At 33.6% G+C, this 24,933-nt stretch overlaps 3 protein-coding genes across 3 annotated transcripts; all 3 read right to left on the bottom strand.

The window, feature by feature from the left end:
* Window positions 1-598: 598 nt before the first annotated feature.
* LOC109210220 (BTB/POZ domain-containing protein At5g41330) lies at window positions 599-2,498 on the bottom strand. The gene has a single exon (XM_019373602.1). It carries the CDS (start codon window positions 2,306-2,308, stop codon window positions 917-919), a length of 1,392 nt encoding a protein of 463 aa, XP_019229147.1. The 5' UTR covers window positions 2,309-2,498; the 3' UTR covers window positions 599-916.
* An 8,967-nt stretch (window positions 2,499-11,465) lies between these two features.
* Window positions 11,466-16,555, bottom strand: LOC109210219 (uncharacterized protein At1g76660-like). The gene is made up of 2 exons (XM_019373601.1): window positions 16,163-16,555; window positions 11,466-13,106 (listed from the first exon to the last, which is right to left on the bottom strand). Exons 1-2 carry the CDS (start codon window positions 16,274-16,276, stop codon window positions 11,880-11,882), a joined length of 1,341 nt encoding a protein of 446 aa, XP_019229146.1. The 5' UTR covers window positions 16,277-16,555; the 3' UTR covers window positions 11,466-11,879.
* Window positions 16,556-23,579: 7,024 nt separating this feature from the next.
* On the bottom strand, window positions 23,580-24,614 carry LOC109210215 (zinc finger BED domain-containing protein RICESLEEPER 2-like). The gene has a single exon (XM_019373598.1). It carries the CDS (start codon window positions 24,612-24,614, stop codon window positions 23,580-23,582), a length of 1,035 nt encoding a protein of 344 aa, XP_019229143.1.
* Window positions 24,615-24,933: the final 319 nt, after the last annotated feature.

The following is a 24,933-nucleotide window of genomic DNA, read 5'->3' as shown; positions in this document are numbered from 1 at the left end:
GCCCTGAATATCACAGCAATCTCAGACTCAAACAACTAGTGACAGATTGAAATTGAGATAAGCAACAACAACGACAACGACAAACCCAGTGAATTCTCATAAGTGGAGTTTGGGGAGGATCCTCGTGCCGAGGGTCTACTGTAAACACCCTCTCTATATTCACCGTAGGGGTAAGGTCTGTGTACTATCTATCCTCCACAGACCCCACTAGTAGGACTATACTGAGTTAGTTGTTGGGGTTTGGGGAGGGTAGTGTGTACGCAGAGTCGCAGACCTTACCCCTACCCTGGGAGGGCATAGAGGTTGTTTCCGTGAAATTGAAATAAGCAAGTCACAAAAACTCAGAAAATGGTAAGGCTGGAAATTGTGACAGTGGAATTATACATAAGGTAGGGAAAAACAAGCTCCCAATGGAAGATATGGGCAAACATATTATGTTTGGTGGAAATATATATATATTTATGTATATATACATGTGTGTATGTGTTTATGCATGTATTATATATGAGCAACATGAATAACATCAGGTTTATAAGTTATCAGAATGAGAAGTTTTTGATAAATTCTACCACAACTTTAATGGTAAGGAAGAATAAGATGGGAACAAACAGCAAATTAAAGTTTGATATTCCACTCACTTCATATACATACAGTTTTTGCAATGAACTAAAGAAAGTATTTACAGATAAATAAATAAGAATCAGAAATTGAAAACAAGGTAGTTACTAAGTAAAAAGATTCCAGCTAACCTACTCTTCCACCAACTGAAAACACTCGACCGATCTCATCCACTTGAAAATTGGTGTAAAAGTTACCGCGCCTACCCTTTCTTTCTATTAGAGTCAGGCCGATCAGGTGTCTTCATTCAAGCGACAGTACAGAAGAAGAACGAAACGAAAGCCAAAGCTTGTAAAAACTAGAATCCCCTTACTGAACTCTGCCAAACTTCAACATATTGCTGATCTTTTCTTGTAACAAACATTTTGTTCCCTCCAAAACTGAAGTGTGTTATCTTATTACCACAAATATCTTTTGCTCTTCCCATTGAATTTTTCCTAAAAACTCTATCTTTTATAGAATTACCAATCAAAACCTCTGACCATAATTCAAGATTTCCTCCTTTACTACAAAATACTTGATTTCCATGACTCTCAATCTTACAACCAAAACCTTCTTTTTTACCATTTGTTACCTTTCTTTGATCACCAAGACAAGTCCAAGAATTCTCACCACCAATATTCCTCAAATCAGAAATGAAAACTTCACCCGAATGTACGCCAACTTTCAAAATGGCGGAAAGATCATCCGAAACTGTACAATCAGAGAAACAATCAACATTTTCCTTTATCTCCCACACTACATTTCCTGACCTTATATCCCAAAATCTAATATTCCCCCTTACACCAGAAGGTCCACTATGCGATCCAGACGCCATCAACAAGTTATGACTAGAAATCCAACTCAATTTAGTAGCTGGAATTGCTGAATCCAATTCAGCACCAAAGATTTCATAATGTCCAATCTCAGCAACAGGCCTAAAACTATCATTAAGATCATATATCATAATGCAGTTAGAATTTCTCCTACTTGATTCAAAACTAGTAAACAAGAAATCTTTTGAGGATCCTATTGCTTGTACTGTTGAACCAGATTTAGTCGCATTTTCCCAATTTAATGTCTCCTTAACAAACCCTTTACTAACATCAATAATTTGTAATCCTGAAAAATCAGTAGCACCAGCTGCAACAATACTAGGGGACAAAGATAACATAGAATCAATTCCAGCAAATTGAGTCAAAATAGTTGATTTTCTCTTAAGTGACCAATCAAATGAAGTAATTTTACAACCATGAGCAACTTGAACTGAACCAAGTTGTGTTGTGGAAATAGCTGTAGGTGAATCTCTACCACTTAAAGGCAAAATAACAGATTTTTCAAGATCAAAAGGCTCAAACTGAGATGGGTTTGATTGAGAATTTAACAAAAGATGTTCTACACCATAGAACTGAGATTCAAAAATCAAATCTTGAATATCAAAGGTTTTAGCTTTTGAGGGTAAATTTCCAGTTCTTAAAAGGGAAAGTAAAATAGAGAAAATTTCTGGGTCTCTATCAATAAAAGGAATGACACCATCATTAAAATTGGTAATTTCAGAAAGAAGGGATTTTGAACCTGATTGCTTTAAGGTCTGTTTGGTTGTTTGAAAAAGCTGACCTCCAACATCAATGGTGATAATATTTGAAGCTGAATCAATGGAGTTTCTTGAAAAATTATAAGAAAGAGGATTAGATCCAGCAAAAGGTGGCATCTTTTTGAGAATTCAGAAAGAATCAGAACCAAATAATTTTTTCAAGAAAATAAAGTTGGGATTTTTGGAATTCAATCAGAGGAAATCTAAAGACTCAATTTTTATTGAAAATTTGGTAGTTTAGGTAATCCAAGAATGTTGCTTCAAGAGTATATATAGGGACTTGATTTTCTAGAAAGTTAAAGTTGGGATCTTGGAATTTAACAGACTAACAAAAAAAGACTATATTATTTTTAGACTATTATTATTTTTAGAAGTTTCGTGGTTGGATGATGAATGAAGAATGGAGAAAAATAAGGGAAAATTAAGTTATTAAAAAATTGTGGATTAGCTAAAAAGGAGGCTCTAGAAACTAGAAAGTCAAAAAGACTGCAGTTTGGTCAATAATGGCTTTTTGCATTTTTGTTTCTAGAATTTCAAGTAGTTGACTTTTATTGCACGAGGGTTAATGTAGTAGTCCAACTTAGACCACATTTTTGTTTTTATTATTTAGTTTTTTTTTTTTTGGAATTTGGGAATGGGGAAAAGGAACAAAAAAGGAATACAGTTTATAGATGAAAAGGGAAAGGAAAGAGGATTATATGACTATAGTTAATGACCTTTCAATTTTTTACTGTTCAGTTAAGAATTTGAATAATAATATAGGCTAGTCTTTTTGAGAAAAATAATATTATATAGCCACTCTTAAAATAATAGACGAAAAAATATACATATATTTTTGTGTGTATATATATATATACACACATATTTATGCATATATACAAAAACGACACAAATTTTATACATTTTTACAACTATCGAATATAAATAATTTCGGCCGTAAACTAAAAGTGATCTTTTGCCCTAGTCTTTTTCCATTAAATTCATCCGATGAAAGATACATATATAAATATTAAAAAATGATTTATGTCTTGGACGAGTATTGAAATAAAAACATGAAAATGTGAATTAACATTATGGTTATTTAGGGAAAGATGGCACTGCAATTATTAAATCCAAAATAATGCCAACCCTACAATGAACTTTTATTTTAATAAATCTTTCGATACACCCTATAATTTGGCCAACACATGCTAATTACTCTCAATGGAAAGTTACAACTAATAGTCGTATATCTTGGGGACCAAACAATATTGGCGGCATGCTTATGAGTTATGGTTTTCTATTATATTGCTTTTTCTTTTTTTCTTTTTTTTCTTCTTTTTTTTGGGCTTAATTGAATGAGACTTGAGTAGCTTGTTTGGCCAAATTTTTAAAGTTGTTTTCCTAAGTATTTTGAAAAAAAAAAAAAAAACTTTAGAGTAATATAGTCTATGTTTGGCTAACTAACTTAAATTATTAATTGCCAGTATAGAGCAGTAATTTATGATGGCCTAAGATTCAGGAAGTGTTTATAGGGAAAACTTTAGAGCAATAATATTGGCGGCGCCCAATACTAATTATTTTTTTTTAAAAAATAATAATTTTGACTTCTCAAAAGTTTGGTCAAATAGAGTAAAGTAACCAGGTTTGAGACTGTATTTGAGATTATATTTGCTTCGTGCAATAATTCCATTGAGTTTAATTTCTATAAAAAGAAAAGATTTTTGTTTTTTACACAAAAATAAAAATAAAAAAAAAACAATATTGGCGGCGCCCACTCATGTGCGTAGCTCTTCTAGTCAGCCCCCAAATTTTAATGCAAACAATAGTCATCATTGATTCTTAAACTATAGTATTATCTTCTTTAAAATCAACTTTGATCCAATTTTTTTCTTTTCTTTTCTTTTTTTTTTTTTTTTTTTTAGTTTGAAATTTGCATCTTTGCCTGAAAAAGTTTGTGTAATAATCATGATTTAACTCCATGTTGTTTGGCAAATTTACCGATCTAAATTGTTTCTTGTGGAAAACGTCCAGTCCAACATTATACTAAATGTAATTAACTTATAATAATAAATATTAAAATTTGAAATTTTTACACCCTATAGAAAAGCTTAATACCCTATTTATTTTAAATAAATACCATTTTAAAAAATTATATTATATAGCTACCTTTTACCCTTTATAGCAAAATATTTAATTATGGTTACATCCTATACTTAAGGCACCATATACGCTAATTAATATTTTTCTCTCTCCTTTTCAAATTTTCTCTCACATAATCACCATAAATTTCACAAACCACGTTCTCTCTCTTTTTTCATACACTTTACTCTCTTCTCCCACAAAATCACGTTTCAGACTTCTTCTCCCACCCAAATTCGCTAGGTCTCCCCCATTATCACTCCCCAGTTAGTTTCTCTCTAAAATTGTGGTTTTATTTCCTGCTACAAGTTCTTGCGGTAAGTATTTAGCTTCTTAGATTTTGATAAAAGTATTTAGCTTCTTCGATTTTGATACAGATTTTTGTTTGCTTCTTAAACAATAACCATTGTTATTGTTTACTCAACAGATAGCTATCGTTTTTCTCTCCAATGTCGGATTCGTCGTCACACAAGATGGTAACCAGAGGTATACCCACCAAAATTCTCAANGTCTCAGAAAGCCTATATTAATAAAGTGTTAGAATGGAAAAATGCTCATCAAGTCCCGTTCCAATTCAGAAAGGGGATAAATTTAGTCTCAATCAATGTCCAAAGAATGAATTGGAACGTATGCAAATGAAAGATATTCCTTATGTATCTATAGTTGGGAGCTTAATGTATGCCCAGACATGTACAAGACCAGACATCAGTTTTGCTGTTGGAATGCTGGGAAGATATCAAAGTAATCCAGGGATGGACCACTGGAAGGCTGCAAAGAAAGTGTTGCGTTACTTGCAAGGAACAAAAGATTATATGCTCACTTATAGAAGATCTGATCATCTTGACGTGATTGGATATTCATATTTAGATTATGCTGGTTGTATGGATACAAGAAAATCTACATTTGGTTATTTGTTCCTGTTAGCCGGAGGAGCAATATCATGGAAGAGTGCGAAGCAGTCTGTCATAGCTGCGTCCACTATGGAAGCTGAATTTGTGGCATGCTTTGAGGCTACAGTTCAGGCTAATTGGTTGCGGAACTTTATTTCAGGAATTGGACTAGTCGACAATATTGCCAGGCCGCTGAAAATTTATTGTGATAATTCTGCAGCAGTTTTTTTCTCTAAGAACGACAAGTATTCAAAGGGTGCTAAGCATATGAAAGTGAAATACTTTGCCGTCAAAGAAGAAGTCCAGAAACATAAAGTGTCAATTGAACATATTAGCACTAAACTTATGATTGCCGATCCTTTGACGAAAGGATTACCACCCAAAATATTTGTTGAACATGTTGAAAGAATGGGCATTCTTAATAGCAATGTATGAATTTATCTAAAGACTTTATTATGTTTATGAAATTGACACTTTGAGCTCATTTAAACATATGTTTTTGGTATTCTATACCTGTTTTCTCTTATATACATAATATTGAGAATAACGATGACAGGTTCAGGCTTAGATAAAGATATTCTAAGCATTAACGTTGGACCAATTAAGTATTACTTTTACATGTTGTATTAGGTAATAGACTGATATTGTAGTACATGGAAGGGACTATATCGAGTAAGTGATGTACAACCGCCATGACTCATATAAGTTTACTTATTCAATAACAACGAGTGATGTTTCCAATGAATGAGAATTTAACATTTTATTGTGCACATAATGATTGAGATATTTATTAAACCATTAAGTGAGTAACATCACGTGCACCAAGTGGGAGAATGTAAAATATGGCCCACGTGAGTATTTTGGTTTAATATAAATATATTTTGTTAAATTAATATTTTGATAAAATTAGGGGAAGTTAATTATGGTCATAACTCCCCACTAACCCACTTTGATGGAAAGTGGGGAAAGTTAATTATGGTGATAACTCCCCACTAACCCACTTTGATGGAAAGTGGGAATTAACTGATGGTCCCTCTCTCTGCCTATTAAAGGAAGAATAGCGTACTCCATCTATTCTATTCTGAAAAGAACATAGAAAAGGAAAGAGAGAGAAATACTGATTTTCTCAAGAACAGCAACTCTGAAGAAGACTTCCGCTCAATTTAATTAAGAAAACACATCATGAATTCAGGTAAGTTTTCTTAATTGAAGTTATTGTATCTCTATTTTATGTGAAAATCATATAGTTCCACGGTTCTGAATAATTGAAAGGATTTATATAGATTGTTTATAAATCACAATCTAGAATTGAGAAAATCCTAACAGTTTTGGGTAATATATGAATTAGAAATAACATGATTAAAAAAGTAAGATTTCTGTAGTAGATGTATAGTCTTACATTTCTATACACAAGCTCATCCCTTGGAGACATTGTCACCATACCTTTACTTACAGTAGTTTAATTCTGTTTACATTGGGCCCGGGCTTTGACCGGGCTACCTCCACTAGTGTAAATATAGGAATTTTTACACCCTATAGAAAAGCTTAATACCCTATTTATTTTAAATAAATACCATTTTAAAAAATTATATTATATAGCTACCTTTTACCCTTTATAACAAAATATTTAATTATGGTTACATCCTATACTTAAGGTACCATATACGCTAATTAATATTTTTCTCTCTCCTTTTTCAGAATTTCTCTCACATAATCACGATAAATTTCACAAACCACGTTCTCTCTCTCTCTTTTTTCATACACTTTACTCTCTTCTCCCACAAAACCACGTTTCAGACTTCTTCTCCCACCCAAATTCGCTAGGTCTCCCCCATTATCAATCCCCAGTTAGTTTCTCTCTAAAATCGTGGTTTTATTTCCTGCTACAAGTTCTTGCGGTAAGTATTTAGCTTCTTAGGTTTTGATAAAAGTATTTAGCTTCTTCGATTTTGATATAGATTTTTGTTTGCTTCTTAAACAATAACCATTGTTATTGTTTACTCAACAGATAGCTATCGTTTTTCTCTCCAATGTCGGATTCGTCATCACGCAAGATGGTAACCAGAGGTATACCCACCAAAATTCTCAATTTTGATGGGCCCTCTTTCTCGTTGCAAATAACTCAAGTGGAGTCGGAATTTGCAGGTGTATCAGCAACTACAGCTTCAAAGAGAAGAACTAAATTACACAATGACAAATCGAAAGAAGTCCAAGTTGAGAAATCCTTAAAAGAAACAAAAAATTCCAGTTGCGAAAAAGAGGAAAAAAACCTATGAATGATTCTTCATGTGTCAAGTTTAAGGAAGTTGATGCAAAAAAAAGCTCGGATACACGACACGAAAAGGTAATTTTTATTGTATCAATATGCTTTCAAAGTTGTTAACTGATTTAGGGGTACATTGATGTAGTCATATTTATTCATGTGATTTATATGTATGTTGATGTATTCGTATGTATTTAGTTGTATTCATAAGTATTTAAACAATCCAGAACTCATTTGCACATTTACAATGTCATTCACTGAGTTGTGCTTACTTAGTTATTATATGTTGTATTTAGATGTATTCAAATTTACATTCACTGTGTTTCCGTACTTATTATAGATTTCCTTGCATATTGTATGTAGATATTTACTGTTTTGTACTCAATGGTATGAATATGTATTTCAATATTTAACTGTATCTAGTTGTATTTATATGTATTCATAACACTTAATGACTTTATGTATTGATGATGAATATGAAACCTTTTTTAAATTCTTGTTTGTAACTGTTTTAATGTATTCTTTCAGGGATTGTGGGGTGCATGCCGCGACATACGCAGAGTTTCTAAGCACCGTTGGTTTGGTTCCACAAACAAAATTTGATGCCAATTTACTCCGTCAAAGATATGGTGCCCTCCTTTGGGACTATGCTATGCGGAAGATAGACGCTGATGCCATAAGCGAGAGCGAAGCACCTTCAAAGATTCTTAGGCACATCACTGATTCTGATACGTCGGTTAAGATAATGTTAGAGTAGTCTTAGGTGAATGTAGTTTTCGATGGGAGTTTTTTGTGAATACTGTTTTTTGGACAGTGTGTTGGTAAAGATGGTGTTAGTTTAGCAATTTTTTTTTTTATTTATTGACCATATCAACAGTGTTTATATACTATCATTTCAAGCATCCAATCGATGTATTGACTGTTTTTGTACTTCAACCTGTTGCTTTTTAAGTATGTTTGCAACAGTTTGTATTGATATGTATGCAACATGTTGTATTGATATGTATTCAACTTATTGTATCAGTCGTTATTCAACTTACTGTATTACTCTCTATCATACTTATTGCATTCATAACAAGTCGACATGTTGCATTTATATTATAATTTACCATATTGTATTGATCTGTATTTCAACATGATATATTTATCTATATTCATTAAGTTGTATTTATATGTATTCAGCAGAGTATGTTCACATATTTTCAGCAGGTGTATTTAGACCTTCATATTTATATAATGTATTGCATTAATATGTATTCAGCTGTATTTTGAATACATCTTATGTATATAACTGATTTTATTCATCTGTATTCATTTATATGCATATGTATTCAAGTCTATTTAGACCTTTGTACAATACATATTTAGACATCTATACGTGTATAACAGATTGTATTAATATGTATTCAGGTGTATTTGAATACATGTATTTAATATTCAGAAATCATATTCAATCTCTGATTTCCTATGATACAATCATATCCTATGTATATAACCTAGTGTAATCATATGTATTCAATGATTGTATTCATCTATATTCAGATGTAATGAAGATATAATAGTCGTATTTGAATTACGAATTCAGATTTAATACACCAACTAAGTATATCCAAAATATATTCGAAATGAAACCGGTTCCAATAACAAATCGTTTTGCATTAATACAAGTCAGAATGTGAACAAATTTCTACGTGGAGCATTTCTACAAGTACGCTTATTATGTCCTTCCTGCCCACATATGCTACGCGAATGTTGATTTTTCTTCTGCAGCAATTCAATGAACGGCTTATCACGCTTCTTCTTTGGTCTTCCCGGAGGTCTTTTCCATTTTGGTGGTAATAAACTTCATCTGCTATATGTGCTGGTATATTCCATTCTTTCCGGTCCGGCAAAGGATATACGTGCACCTCATATGTCATTACAACGGACTTTGGTTTGTAATAATCAGAGCAATAATCTTCTGGCATTAGAAACTTGCTCTTCAGGACAGCCCAAGCGTATGGGCACGGTAATTCGTCGACTTGGAACCGCCCATAACTGCATTTTCTCTCTAAGAGGCATACGGTGTAATGCCTTCTTTCATTGTTCACCGTATGCAAATATTCAGTCGATGCCACCACCTATATTTGAATATATTATCGCATCTATACAACACAAATATATACACTGTTATACATTTAAACATGTCTGAATACACCTATACTTATAAGCATACATTTTAATACAACAAATACATTTAATAAAAAACAGTTAGAGCCACTGTATTCAACAAGAATACATGTATTTTTAATACATAAAAAATAAAAAAAGAACAACAGTGAAGGTCAAGTAACCTTTCACAAATACAGCTAAATACATATACATACAATTTGATTTTACATTCAATTCTTTTGTACTAGCGTAATGCTCCACAACAATACATGTATTATTAATACATAATCAATAAAAAACGCACAATGGAGAGACTGAGAGGTAGGCGAAAAAAAGAGATACCTGTAATAGTTCCATGAACAACGGTGCCGTTTTTGAGCTCAATGGAGACCGTCTCATTATTCAACTTCATTAGGAATCTGCACAGACATAAGTAAATTTTAATCCATAACTAAAGTTAACGGAAAAAATAACTCCATGGAACAAAATTCATGTGATTTAGGGGTACATTGATGTAGTCATATGCAAAATCGAATTTCAACGTATTTCTGTTTATAATTGTATCAATCTCGAGTTTTCTTGGTTGAAATTTGTTTTGTACAAACTGTAACAAAGGAACTGAAAAGAAAGAAGGGAGAATTGAGAATCCACGATTTGCTCTGTTTTTTGATACTTCCGGATGGAAAATCTTTAATGAAGGGAGAAATACAGATTATGGGTGATATAATTGTGTTAGTTGAGTTATATTAGGAGACTATTTGCTAGATTGATTTCCTTTCCGTTTTAAATCAGTTGAAAGGTCCCTTTTTTAAGGAATATACGTTACTGTATTCAATGATACAACTCTTGAATACAGTTGAATACAACAACTGATTAGCTGGACTTCCATGATTCACGCCTATTTTTCCTATTGTATTCATGAATACAGTAGTCTAAATACATCTTATAAAAACTTAAAATACAGGGCGTAATATAGCGAATGGTATCTATAGATAGCTAATTACCACTAAAAGATAGTGCTTTATGAATTAGCTGGACTTCCATGATTCACGCCTATTTTTCCTATTGTATTCATGAATACAGTAGTCTAAATACATCTTATAAAAACTTAAAACGTATCTACAGGGCGTAATATAGCGAATGGTATCTATAGATAGCTAATTACCACTAAAAGATAGTGCTTTATGAAAATTTCTCTTAAAATTTCTACCAACACATGTTAGTTACTCACAATTAAAAGGTACAACTCATATTTGCATATCTTGGGGACCAAACAATCTTGGTGGTACCCACGTTTCATATGCGTAGCTCCTCCTCTTGTCAGCCTCCAAATTTTAAATTTTTAATGCACTCATTTCTTTGCTGTAGTTTGGCAGCTACATATTCCTAATCACCTTTCTTCCTTGTAATTTCAGAAGTTTCTTGTTTCCACAAAATTTATTGAGAATAGAAAAGATTTAACTAGGGTCAGAAAACCATAAAAAATAAACTTGTGACATATAATTGGAAGTGTTACCAATTGTGAATTGCACCAAGAATGTGGCTTAACAATCAATGAAATGGATAACTAGAACTGTTATCAATTCTAGACCAAAATTAAATGCTAACGAAGAAATAAAAGCTTAGTGACTTCTTCTCATATGCTTAAACGTTGGTGGACAGAGCTATCCGACACACGTGTTTGTATAAAATAACAAATACCCGATAGAATAGTCAAGGTTGGATCATTAATAGTTAGTTGAATTTAGCTTTGAAATTAGCTAGTCTACTATTCCATAAAGTATGGCTTGGATCAGATTTTTAAGTCTTAATCTTATAAGCAAATGGACATTTGCTAATTCATGACAACTTGGTGAAGAAAGATTGTATTCCAATTAAAACTACATGAAGATTATCATCATTATCATCATCATCTGCTACACTGTTCTAGCAATTATTTATGTTTTATACATAAAAGAGGTAAAAAGTGAAGATGTAGATTCTAACTAGTTAAATGTAAAACTCTCACTGAGGGGTGCAAAACTAGTTTATCAAATGGTAATTCCTACAATGCATCCCTATCCATCTTTTCCTAAATTCAGGAAGTGCCCAAAAAACAGCCTTCGCATCGACTACTATATCAGTCTTGCTGCACTTCAACACCTCATCCTTGTACATTTTGATATCAAGAGTTCTGGTATTTGCAGCTGGTTGTATCGAAATTTAGGGCAGCTGAGCAGCAGCTTATTAGTATGGTGTGGACTTACCAAAGCGATATAACCAGTTAGCTGACGCCGGGCTGCATCATAGGGAAGATCCAGTTATTGCTTGCCCCACCCTGCTTCCCGAGAACCTTCTCGTTGGCCCACCAATCAGAGCCAATAGTAGCTTTATCGGGATATCCTCCATCTACATTGTCAAAGTTGAATTCTTTTGAGGATCCAAGAGTGATCGATCTTTGCTTCTGGTGCCTCTGTGAATCCTCTCCATCAGCAGAAGATCCCTCACGTATTTCGCCGCATGGCTCATTCCCGTCGCACTCCTGTCCATTTGACATTTCAGCCGGGTTTGCCTCTCGTTTAGTGTTACGCTCTACATCCTGGAGAGACATCGATCCAGTTTTCATCAACATCGTTGGCTTCTTTTCCACACACCTCACTACGTCTTCTGCAGTTATCTCGAAAGAAACTCTATGGTCAACCACTGTTAGATCATTTTTCCATCCATTAAGCGGCTTTGAAAGACGAGGAACGCCAGAGTTCTGATGATTGAGAAGGAAACTGTCATGATACTTGGGGTATACTGTATCAGGGGTCAAAGTCCCAGATCCTTGCCGTGATCCCCATTCATGAGGGGCTATCTTCTCCAGGTTCAGGAACTGAGGGCGTCCAGGATTAGACTCGCGGTCAATAAACGGAGATGAGGTTCCAGATACAGAAATGGCTGACCCAGGCGATATCAAATTGCTGACTGGACTCCCTGGTTGAAGTTGATATGATTGAAATTCATACTGAGCAAAAGGAAATCTATTACCAGCATCAACATTTTGGTGATTGGGGTCAAGAAGCTTAGCAAATGGTACCTCAGGCGATGAGGGTGTAGTCAAGTGGACTGACTCAGGTGGAGGGGTAAACGGAGCAGTTGATGGTTCAGTGGTGAATGTAGAGAACACAGGTGGAGATACCAGTTGAGGTTCATGAGCGTATGGCCCAATAGCAAAAATCGAGGCAGGTCCACTGGGAGAATAAGTAGACATAGAGGAAAGGCATTTCGAGCCAACTGGTGAGTGGGTTGCGGAAGGAGGTTCTGATGGCAAGAAAGAAGCAGGAGATGAGGGAGGGGCAATGAAGGGAAGCACTATAGAAGGAGCTTGAGTTGAATTACCAGCAGCAGGTCTATCTGCCCCAGGGGCTGTTGTTTCAGGAACAAAAACTGCATGTCCGATTCGCTTTGTCTGTTTCTGAGACCCAAAACACCAATACATGCTCCAGCAGCCTCCCCATCTTCGTTTCTGTAGAACCAATTTGAGGTGCAAGAGATGATGAGATCTTCTCATAAGATAAACAAGTAACTTCAAAGCATTATGAAGATGTTAACACACAAAGTAAGTTTCTTCAGGAAAAGACCCGAGAGCAGAGAGGACAGGGAAGTAGAGAAAATAAAACAACCTTGTTTCTTGATGCTGTCTTAAAACAAGGATGAGTGCAAATTAATCATTCCTTAGAATCAAATAGTCAAGGGAATAAAAGCAAAGAATAGACACAACGAACCTTGGAGATGTTAGCCCTTCAATATAATTGAACAATCGAAGAAAATCGGAGGACAGATGATCTAATCTAGAGTAATATTCAAAGAGCTGAGAGAAATTATTATTAACCTTCAAGAATTAATTAAGTCATTCCATTCAAACCAAATAATGTTCTGAGGCTGGAAGTCAACAGGCCTGGTCCTGGCTAAGGCAAGATGAGGTTTCTAAGCAAGGAACACCAGACAACAAAGTGGTAATAAAAACACTTGAATTTGCAAATGTCACAAGAGTGTTAATCAAAATGAAGGGATGCAGGAAAACTACCCTGGTGGACTTCTACCTTGCATCCTTAAGGTGAAAGGTTCAATTCCCACCGCCTCCTTCCAATTCTTTTCCCCTTTCCCCTCCCAAAAATAGTATAGGAGAAAGAGGGAAAAGAACTCTAATAAAGTATCATGCACATTCTAACATAATAAGATCAATTGTAAACGTACAAGAGCATTGAGAAAATTATAAACAAAAGAAAATATTAAAAGAAATACGAGGCACCAGAAAACAAAGTAATCTGTACAATTTGTCCAAAACTGACTGGGGAGTATGACTACATGCCAACCTACATCTGTTTCAAGCAGAGGTCATTTACTCAAGTACCTCACATGCTGTGGCCACTTCACTTGGCCTAGGAGGTATATCAACTCGCTCCTTGACTTTGACTGAAACTGGGAAACTGGCTATCATTTCAGCCTCATTTAGCGAAGCTATTCTACAGTTGCTCTAATGAATTCAGGGAAGAGTTTTGATATCACAAACATGTACACTTCTAGCCTTTTGGAACATATTTAGACTTGTGAATGAAGCAATTTGTGGTATGAGACATTATCATCTTTGAGTAGGATCTGAGACTAAAACCAGTGGGCACTCTATAAACTGACTGCAGGCTTTTTTGATAGGTAATGTAATTTTTACTATAATAACAGTACCAAGAATTTTTGCAACAACACTCTTTCTGCACCAAAAGCAGAAATCACATAAGCATCTATATTTTACACAGAAATATTTTCATTTTCTTCAAAAATAGAAATTCAGGTGTATATTAACTAGTAAGCTCAGTTGTGTAAATTTAACCGCCGGAAGAATATGATATCAGCATTTGTTAAATCTGGAACTTCCAAGATTTCTGCATACTTGAAAACGATAAATAACTCGACCCTCTGAAATGCATAACTATGTATCGCATCTCTGCATCGCTTTAAGCAAGAAGGAACATGCCTAATAACACTTTTTGACAGATAGCATTTTAGAACAAGATTAAGAAAAGATTACTACAGTTGACATGGCTGTAGATACTACTTATGGATGAGAAGGAATGTGGTGCCACTAGAAAAAGAGTTCATAAAGTGATAGATTTTTTTGATTTTGGATTGATTAAAAAGAAAGAAAGCAAATGATCTATGTATTACATCACTGTATTTACTAGAACTCTTGTTTCTAATCACGACGGGTCGCCTATTCCACTTCATTGAAAGGGATTAAAAACAGCCTTTGCTTTATCTCCTTCTCTTTCTTTCCTCTCCGAGTTCCTCCTCTCTCACTCACTTAGTCAGAAAAGTATAAGTGATACTCCATTGACAGCATGCATATCACGAGCAGTGAAGAACTGAAGCATATTATCCAAACATCCTAGTAGTACTTACCTGTCTTACCATCACCAATTTCCAACAGGGGGTAAAGAATACTTTTTTCTTATGAGGGGGCAAAGAATACTAACACTAACTTTCTCAATGATGACACCTTTCTTTTAGTGAACTACCATTCCAGAGAGTAATTTCTGTCATTGTGATTTTTATTTTATTTTTATGACCAAGAAATCCGTTTGGGGCCAACCCTTAGGACCAACCGCTGACTTCGAAACTTGGGAATAATGGGCCCGCCCCTCCACCTTACTCCACTTAAATAACACGCTTAGTTTGCATGACGCAAGGCTCAAACGTGTGACCTAAGTCACAGTCCTTCAACCTTTGCCACTTGAACTAAGCCCCAGAGGTCTGTCATTGTGATAATTATCTGCACAATTCTTGAAAAGTTCCAAATATTTGCTCTACAGAATGAAAATTGCAGATGTATCCCAAATTCGGACAGTGGAGAGGAGACAGCATTAATACCAATTACAATCTTTCACCAGGATATACCAACAAATTTCCAATTAGAAGATCAAATAACTCACATCATTCTTCACTAAATATAATACACATCTCTGTGTTTAATGCAAGGGAAAAAAAATACAAAAGTCCCCTGATCTATGAATCTCCCTTGCGAAGCTTCAATTTTAATAAGCTAGACACCACCAAACGCTTCAACTAATTTAACTTTGAGTTCAAAAATATTAATCACGATCTACAAATTCCAAAAAGGAAACAAAACTGTAACCAGATTCAAATCAAAGTGAAACACAAAACGATCTACAAATTCCAAAAAGACAAAAGAAAAAACAATGTTTTTTTCATCAAACACGACGTTTAAACTCCTAACAAACTGTAACCGGATTGAAATCGAAGTGAAATACCAAATGACATTTATAAGTTGCAAAAGAATTAATTAACTGCGACTGGATTCAAATCAAAGCGAAACACAAAATGCTACTTAAAATCAAAAAAAAAAAAAATCGTAATCAGATTTAGATCAAAGTAAAACACATAACGATTTTTAAATTCCGAAAAAAAATGTAACTGGATTTAAATCAAAGTGAAACACAAAACGATCTATAAATTCCTAAGCATAAAATTTGCAGTAACCGAATTCAAATCGAAGTGAAATTTTACCTGAACGGAAGCTTGAGGAACACGATTTTCAACCGAAGCGATCGCAGTAGCAGCTGCGTTTATAGTTTCCAGAGTGCTATCCACTCCTCTTTGCTCTCCGTTCACTCGTCTCATCTTCTCCTCTCTTTTACACAACAAATCACCTCAATTTATAAACTCCGACGACTCCTCAGCTCTATAACATCGCCGGACCTCACTTCTCCAATCGAAATACCCAAAAAAATTATTTTCTCAGACAAAATATCAAAGTAACTGAACAAATTTGGAGAAGAAGATGTTGATTTCTTCAATATTTATTCTGCAAAATGTACACATATATATATCGTATATATTTAATATTTCATATGTATTATGTGTATGTATAGGCCATAGCTATGGTGGCTTTGGAGGTCAAACACGGCAATGACTTTAGCGTGATTTTTCTATAATTGGGAGTTATTATTATTAGTAAAAGGTAATTAAAAGGTTAATAAAGTGATTGTGAAATGACGATAATGGGCTTCTTTGCAATTTAATAGAGGTCGGATGAATTGGGTGGTGTTTCACCTGAATTTTGCTAGCCACATTTAATGTATTTTCACTTCTTCTTCTTTTTTTTTATATAAATTTTATTTAAGATTTAAGATTTTGGTTTTCATTGTTAAATACTAAGAGTAATACTTAACGTTGTTGAATATTGTTGGTTCCGTTTAATAATACAACTGAATTGAAAAATATATATTGATATTTTACTTCAGAAAACAAAATTATTCCTAATCTTTAGTTATTTTGTGAGGTATAATGTAGCAAGAATAATATTTTATTACTATTAAATGACCTTTTAAACCGACCAAATTACTAACTATTATTAGGGGTGTCAATGGATATTCGAAAACCGACTAAACCGACCGAACCGTACCGCACCAAACCGATTTTAGGTTTCTTTTTAAAAAACCGTAGGTTTTTATATAAATCTATAATCGCACCGATAATTAGGGTAGGTTCTTTATGATATAAAAATAAACCAAAAAAAATACCGGACCGTACCGGATAAATTTTACATGTGAAAAATATATTTATCTAGTAAGTTTAAAAATAATAATGTATTAAATTTTTCTTTTGGCCTTGAAATTATGAAAACTATTACAAGCCAACAAGCAATTAAACTCAAAATATTAATTCCAAAAACCTATTATGCTACTTCTACTTAAACTAAGTTATTTCAAGTATCTTTATTAGCAAGACACAAAGTATTATAGCGATTACGAATAGCAGACTACAATGTATTGAATATGTTTCCTTTCATATAATTTAGATATATCTTTTTGAATATTTAATCTTCTATAGACTTTATTCTAGAGTTTTATCTTGGTTAATATCTTTCTACTTGTGTGATTTATATTTTCTTTGCCGTTGCTTGGTTTCTTTTACGTTGTTGTATAATAGTTGATGGATCTATACTCTAGTCATCTTTCATTTTTTTTTATTCATCACCCTTTAAAATAGTAAAAATATCTAAGGAGTTGTGCTAAGTCCTATAAAAGAACGTATGTTATTACATTCTACTTATATTGGTGAATTTTACATGATATTTACAAAAATACCGAAAATTAACCGAACCATACCGATATCGAAGAGAAACCGATATGATTGGTACGGTTTCGAAAAATCTAATTTTGGTTATACATAATAGAATAACCGAAAAATTGGTATGGTACAAATTTTATAAAATAACCGGCCGAACCGAACCATTAACACCCTAACTATTATAGCATATTTTGGATTTTTAAGTTTGCAAGTGAATTAAGAGCTTATATTTTACACCTCAGTATCTGGAATTTGGCACCGCAAGTAGAATAACTTTTATAACTAAATCAACTATGTATTGAATAGATCATGAAAAGAAAATAAGTCGAAAATCGCAAAAGATATTTACATCAAAATTACTTCAATTTATTTTAATCGAGTAATGAATTTTGACTAGTGACAAAGCATGTCATTAGGATTTGATGCAAACACTAGACAAGCCATTCTTTAAATCCCTTTCATTCTTATTTTAATATAGGAAAAAATTAATAATTCAGTTCAAAATTTAATTTCCTTTAAAATAATAACATTATATATATATATATATATATATATATATATATATCATAGCTTTTACATGAAATTAATCAATAATGGCTTAATTCAACTTTCATGAGACTCACATGATATTAATGGCAAAGTTCACTTCAACCTAAAATATATTAGATGACAAAAGATAAGAAGAAAATAAAACCATTGATAGTGACAATTCAAGAATTAAAAGATACTATTAAAAACAAACAAATCTAGTCAATATAGGTATCAATAGAAGTCAATCAATATATTGGAGCAAATAGTGATGAACAAAAACTTTACTAGTATTATGCTTAGGGGATTAGTATAACTGTTGAGGGTAATTTGGTCTTATTAGGACCACAACAAATTATTAATTTATAGATTAAGTAATAAAGTAGCTCATTTAAGTTACCAAGGGAAACTTTTTGTTAGGCAATGAGTGCGCACGTGTGCACATCCATTTTCTCGATGGCGTTATTATGCGCACCCTCCTGGTTCTTTCCGGCGTAGGTTAGGCCCCACCCTTGAAAATTCTCGCTCGTTTACTCGCCTTCGCCCCCACTTGAACTAACGTGCACGCTTGGCTTATCGTTTTCTGCATTTTATAAAGTCGCTATTATTACTTCTTTTACTACCTTGTTTATTTATCATAGGCATCAAGTCATCAACGAAAAGTACTTGGAGTAAATTACACTTAGGGGATTAAGAATATCTTTTTTAAAAGAGGGCATAAATTTTTTGAGAAAATATTTAATGGATATTGAAATAGCAATGACAATAATAATAACAAACTTATTATAAAACAATAAATGAAGAACAAGAGTATTGCAGAGAAAAATAGAGGGAGAGAATTCTTATTGATATATTGGGATGAATTACAATGGAATAGAACCCTCTATTTATAGGGAGATGGTGACTTAGCCACCAAGTAATAAACCCTAGAATCTCTCTAAATATAGACATTCACCATAAATAAAATTTTATTTATAACACTCCCCCTTGAATGTCTATTCAACAGATAATGTGCCTCGTTAAAACCTTAACTAAAATAAAACCCAGTGGGAAAAAAATTCTAGAGAAGGAAAAAGAGTACACATATCTAATAATACGCCTTTTGGTTGCCTCGTTAAAAACCTTGCAAGGAAAACCCAGTGAGACAAAACCTTGTAAGGAAAAAAGAGTGCAACGCGCATTAACTACCCCTAATGAGAGCATCAATTCACATCCTTGAGCCTTCGCATCCCAACCTTGTGCACCATCTTCAAAAGAACTTTGGTAGAGATTTGATAAACAAATCAACCATATTAACTTGAACGAATTTGTTTCACCTTGAAATCACCATCCCTAATAGATGTATTGTCTTCATATGATCTTGTTGGAATCGTCATTTCAATATCTTCACATAGAGGTGAAAACTCTTGCTATCATATTATCATGCCTATAGTTATAGCAAGATACATTTGTGCACAAATTGCACTGAGGAAGTGGTACTTCAAGATCAAGAATTGTATATGCTTCAAACAACTTAAATCCTTCATGGATTTTTATATAAGTTAAGTCATATAAGTCATATAATTTACTTTAATTAGATGCATATCAAGTTTCATGTCATGCTAGACAAATAAGATATCGAAAATTGATTGCAGATATCATTGACTTTATACTTTCAAGTGTTTGAACTGCAGGTCCAAAACAACATGTCTTTCATATGAAACCAATTCTACTTGAATTGTTTATCTAGACTTAAGATGCTCATATATATTTAGCGCTATCATAGATGTTGTCGACGGACATTTTATATCGGTTCCAACCTCCTTATTTTTTCATAAAGACATAATATAGAGATTTCTTTATTCATATATTCAGGTACCTGAATATCTCGTGAGATTTTATGAAGTGTTATGTCATGTGACCTTCTAGGTCACTTGCCTCCTTTATTATGATCATTTAGATCATTTGCTCATCTCTCTATCAAGAAGTTTATTTGAAATCGATTTGTCTATACGCTTTAAGCGTACCATAGACTTTGTCCTTCTAGGACTTAATATGAGCATTTGCAATGAGAATATAATTACTTTCTTTAGTCAGCAAATGCGTCTGGCATGCTTTGCAATATATTGCAAAAGAATTATCTTTTTATAAACTTCAAGTTCATACTATCTTATTCGAGGATCTAGATGTACAAATGATAATTCATTCCACGTAACTTTTTCTCAACTGTTTATCATGTCTCCCCCTCATGTTAGAAAAATTAACTTGTTTCCTCAACTTTGAGAACCCATCTTTGTGCGTTATGGTGTTAATTAAAATATGCACCGTACATCAATAATAATAAGATGGAATTATTTGGTTCCTGACTCTGAACCACTTTTGAGGGGAGAAAATAATATACTTTCGTATATAACGTATATCAAACTGATATAGATAACTTTGTTCTCATAAGCAATTGTTTAGCTATTAAGTGGAGGCACTCAATAAATCATTTTGCTAAACCAAATGTGATGTAAACCAACTTATCAAGATGAACTATCTTGAATAAAAAATCTGGAAATTATGCTCTAAATCAAATTATTGAGCAAGTTACCTCGCAAACACCATGTTGCGGGTTAATAATAATCGCATATGTAACCATCTCATAGATGCATCTTATGTGGCATACATGGCAGGTGAATGGGCCCATATTCACCTTTGATATTTCCAGCATTCATGGGATTCAATCCTAATGTTAGTTGATCTATTAATTAATGAGAACAAGCAATATAAGAGAATTCGTAAAGAACTTTCTACTTCTTTTAATATTTACCCATGTGAATTCTCTATTATTTTTGCACATCATACTTAAATTGATATGGCTGAACCAATTATGCCAACTGAATAAATTATCAATATTGATAAACTTCAGATTTACACCATGACATATGCAATTATCAATGAACTCCAAGTTTATTATGATATGACTTTTTGTATCAATAAATATCCACTTTATTGTGGTATTCTTTTATTTGTGTAATACAAACTGGAGAATAAAGTGGGTAACTTCACATACATATTACCCCGCTACAAGTTGTAGTAATAAAAGATATTAAATCCTTTTCTTTATTTATAGTCTCAATATAATCAACCGCTTTCGCGTATACTTTGGAAACTAAATAAGTTTCTTTCAGACTTACTACGACAAATTTATTTCTCCAAAATAGTAATAATTGGCTCTTCCGCAGCTCTCAATTAATTCGGTACTACCACATATTCATCAACATCAATATGGTGAATATCTCTTTTAAAGAGAAAGTTACACCATTATGTAGGGCTGCTTATCGGGTGGATTGGGCGGTTATTTACTCTTAACGGTTTGGCTTATCGGTTATCGGCTTTTAAATGTATTAATCCGCTAGTCACCGATAAGATATCGGGCGGATTTGTATCGGTTTAGCTCTTATCGGGCGGATATCGGGTGGTTTAACGGCCTAGCATACATATTCAGAAATCGAAATTACACCAGACATACATGTCTGTTAAGAAAATAGAACACATCATTTGAGAGTGAAAAAAGCAGAACTAGGTTGATTACATATGAGTCTGCAGCAATTAAAGTCACAGTAAATGAAATGAACTGGCTGATTACTGATTACATATCATTTGAGATTTAAAAAAGAAGAACTAGGCAACTTGTAGAATGAAAAAGCTGCTACTCAACTGGAATCCACACTCCTATTGGACATCTAATTTTTATCACTTGACTCTTCTTCTTTCTATATTCCACATTTCTCACTTCAATTATAGCAAACAAAAACAAACCAAATTGTAACTTCAAAGCCAGAAATCCCTAACAGCAACAAAGAAATGGCAGCCACCATAGGAACCATGGCCGTGCTCAACGTCAAAGAAATGGCAACCATCACAGTCTCATAGTTTTGATACAACGTTCAACGCTAATCAAGTACATGACTTGCAATACTTTCAATTTACTTACAACTGAAGACAAATTGACAATCTTTGGAAATCCAATTCACAAGCTTGATCATTAATGTCATGGATTTCCCAATGCAAGGTCATGCCATGTATCCCCATCAACTTGTTGAGCCTCTTGATCTGCAAACGGATATAAATCAATCATCCAAAAAAGAGAACTGATAGGAAGTAGCCAAGATGAAAATAACCAAAAAATAAACATGGCAAGAATTCCTCAGATGAGCAACATTAAAAACATAGTAATTATGATCTGTTAACTCAATAATATGTAATATTCCTGATATCATAACTCAACAAAATGTGAGTGAACAAGCAAGGATAATCAACATTGGGACTGAGATGCAGATACCACTGAAGGGAACACCACATCAAGTTACTTATTTTGCTGAGAAGAATCTTTACCCAATTATAGTTTCAGTTCCAGTGAGTATATGTTCCTGCTTCTGTTATCTATTCTTGGTTTGTTAATAATATCTTAATATATGTTGTAAGGCTGGTAATTTCAGAGATGAGGCATAAACCTTACACCAACGTGAATATTACATAACCTTCCTAAGCATGAATGCACAACATATTAGTCGACTACAGTTATGGTCAGCTTTCTGTGTGACCTCCAGAGAGCAAGAATTCCTCAGATGACCAACATTAAAGACATAGTAATTATGATCTGTTAACTCAATAATATGTAATATTCCTGATATCATAACTCAACAAAATGTGAGTCAACAAGCAAGGATAATCAGCATGATAATAAATACAAAGAAAAAGCCACTCGGATCAGGGCTTGAATTCCAACTTCAGGCACAACTTGAATGATAGGAAAGTGTACATGTCACATGTTAGAGGGCACCACATTGGCCTAAATTCGAATTCCTACCAGATATATTAACACTACACGTCAATTACGGAAGGGTCTTTTCCATTGCTGGCTAAATCTGAAGAAAAAAATTAAAATAATGAGTCGTGGATAAATATAAGCATATCAACAACACTTATATACAACAACATAGTAACAATATTATTACCTTGATCAAGATGCTCGATTTTATCAAGATCTTCCTCAACACTAATGGGTTGTTTAATTTTTCATTTCGAAGCCAATCTTGAAGATACACTAGAGCTTGCACCAATTTAGGAGCTAATGAACTCCTAAATGAATCAAGAAAACATCCTCCTATACTAAACGCACATTCGGATGCCACACTTGAAACCGGAACAACTAATACATCACGAGCCATCTCCGCAAGAATAGGAAATCTAGCTGAGTTCAATTTCCACCAAAGAAGAACATCAAATTCTTTAGTGTCATCCTCAGTTTCTTCACCTAAATATTTATCTAACTCTGTTCTAGTATCAACACCTCTTCTCACTTTTTATATTTTTTTATATCTTGCATGAGTGATTCTAAAAGTCCTACATTTTGGGTGCTTGCTTGACTGCCAGAAAGCCCGGAAGTCGAAGTGTCCAATGAAGAACAATCCGAAGATGAAGCAAGCACAACACCTTTTGAGCTGGACTTTACATACTCACTAAATAATGAAGTCATGTACTTCGTCACTTCTGCTTGTATAGTTGGCCCCTGATTTACACCAAACATCTTTACAAGTACAAAGCCAACCGATTCGATCTTGTAACGTGGATCCAAAATACACGAGATAAAAATTATCTTGTTCATTTTCCCTGGATCACCCCAATACTTATCAAACTTTTCTTTCATATTCTTTGCCATTTCACTTAAAACTGTATCTTCATTTTCTATCAATTGCTTCAAATAAACAGCAACATCGCAAATTTCAAGAAAATGAATATTCGATGTAACATAACGTGATCCAGATATCTTCAAAGTAAGAAGATAGAAGATTTCAAGAAACTTTGTAATTCTTTTTACATTCTCCCAATCACTACTCAAAAGTTCACCTGTAGGAATTCCAACATCAATATAAGAATGCTCAAGATAATGTCTCAAGCCAATTTCACTAGAAGCATAATGTGAAAATGCACTTTCAAATTCAACAGCCCTGCGCAACATCAAGTAGGTGGAATTCCATCTAGTTGGAACATCTAAGCATAAAGTTTTTTTAGAATTGAGTTGTTCAGCATCAAAACATTCTTGAAACCTCTTCAACCTCGCAGGAGACTGCCTAACATATCTCACTGCATGCCTAACACGTTCAATAGACACTGAAGATTCTTTTAAACCATCTTGGACCACAAGATTCATGATGTGAGCCATACATCTCACGTGAAGGTGAGTACCATTCATCAAATTAGTTCCCATTTTTGTTAATTGCTTAGACAATTCCTTTACTGTCACATCATTTGAGCTTGCATTATCAACTGTGACAGTGAAGATCTTATTTATCCCCCACTCACGTAAGCACCTACCAATACCATTTGCCATATCTTCGCCTTTATGACTAACAATAGGACAAAAATTAATTATTCTCTTATGCATATTCCATTCACTATCAATCCAATGGGCAGTGATACACATGTAATTGATTCTTTGTATAGAAGTCCAGGTATCAGTGGTAATACATACTCTTTGTTTTGTTTCTATAAAAAACCTCTTCAACTTTTGTTTTTCTTCATTAAAAAGATCAAAACAATCCCTAGTTACAGTACTACGGGAAGGGATCCGAAAATAAGGTTGTACCACTTTCATAAAGTCTCTAAAACCTTCTTTCTCAACAAAGCTAAAAGGAAGCTCATCAACTATT

Source organism: Nicotiana attenuata, unplaced genomic scaffold (genome assembly GCF_001879085.1).
Source record: "Nicotiana attenuata strain UT unplaced genomic scaffold, NIATTr2, whole genome shotgun sequence".
Classification (NCBI taxonomy): domain Eukaryota; kingdom Viridiplantae; phylum Streptophyta; class Magnoliopsida; order Solanales; family Solanaceae; genus Nicotiana; species Nicotiana attenuata.
This window is presented reverse-complemented; position numbering and strand designations above follow the sequence as displayed.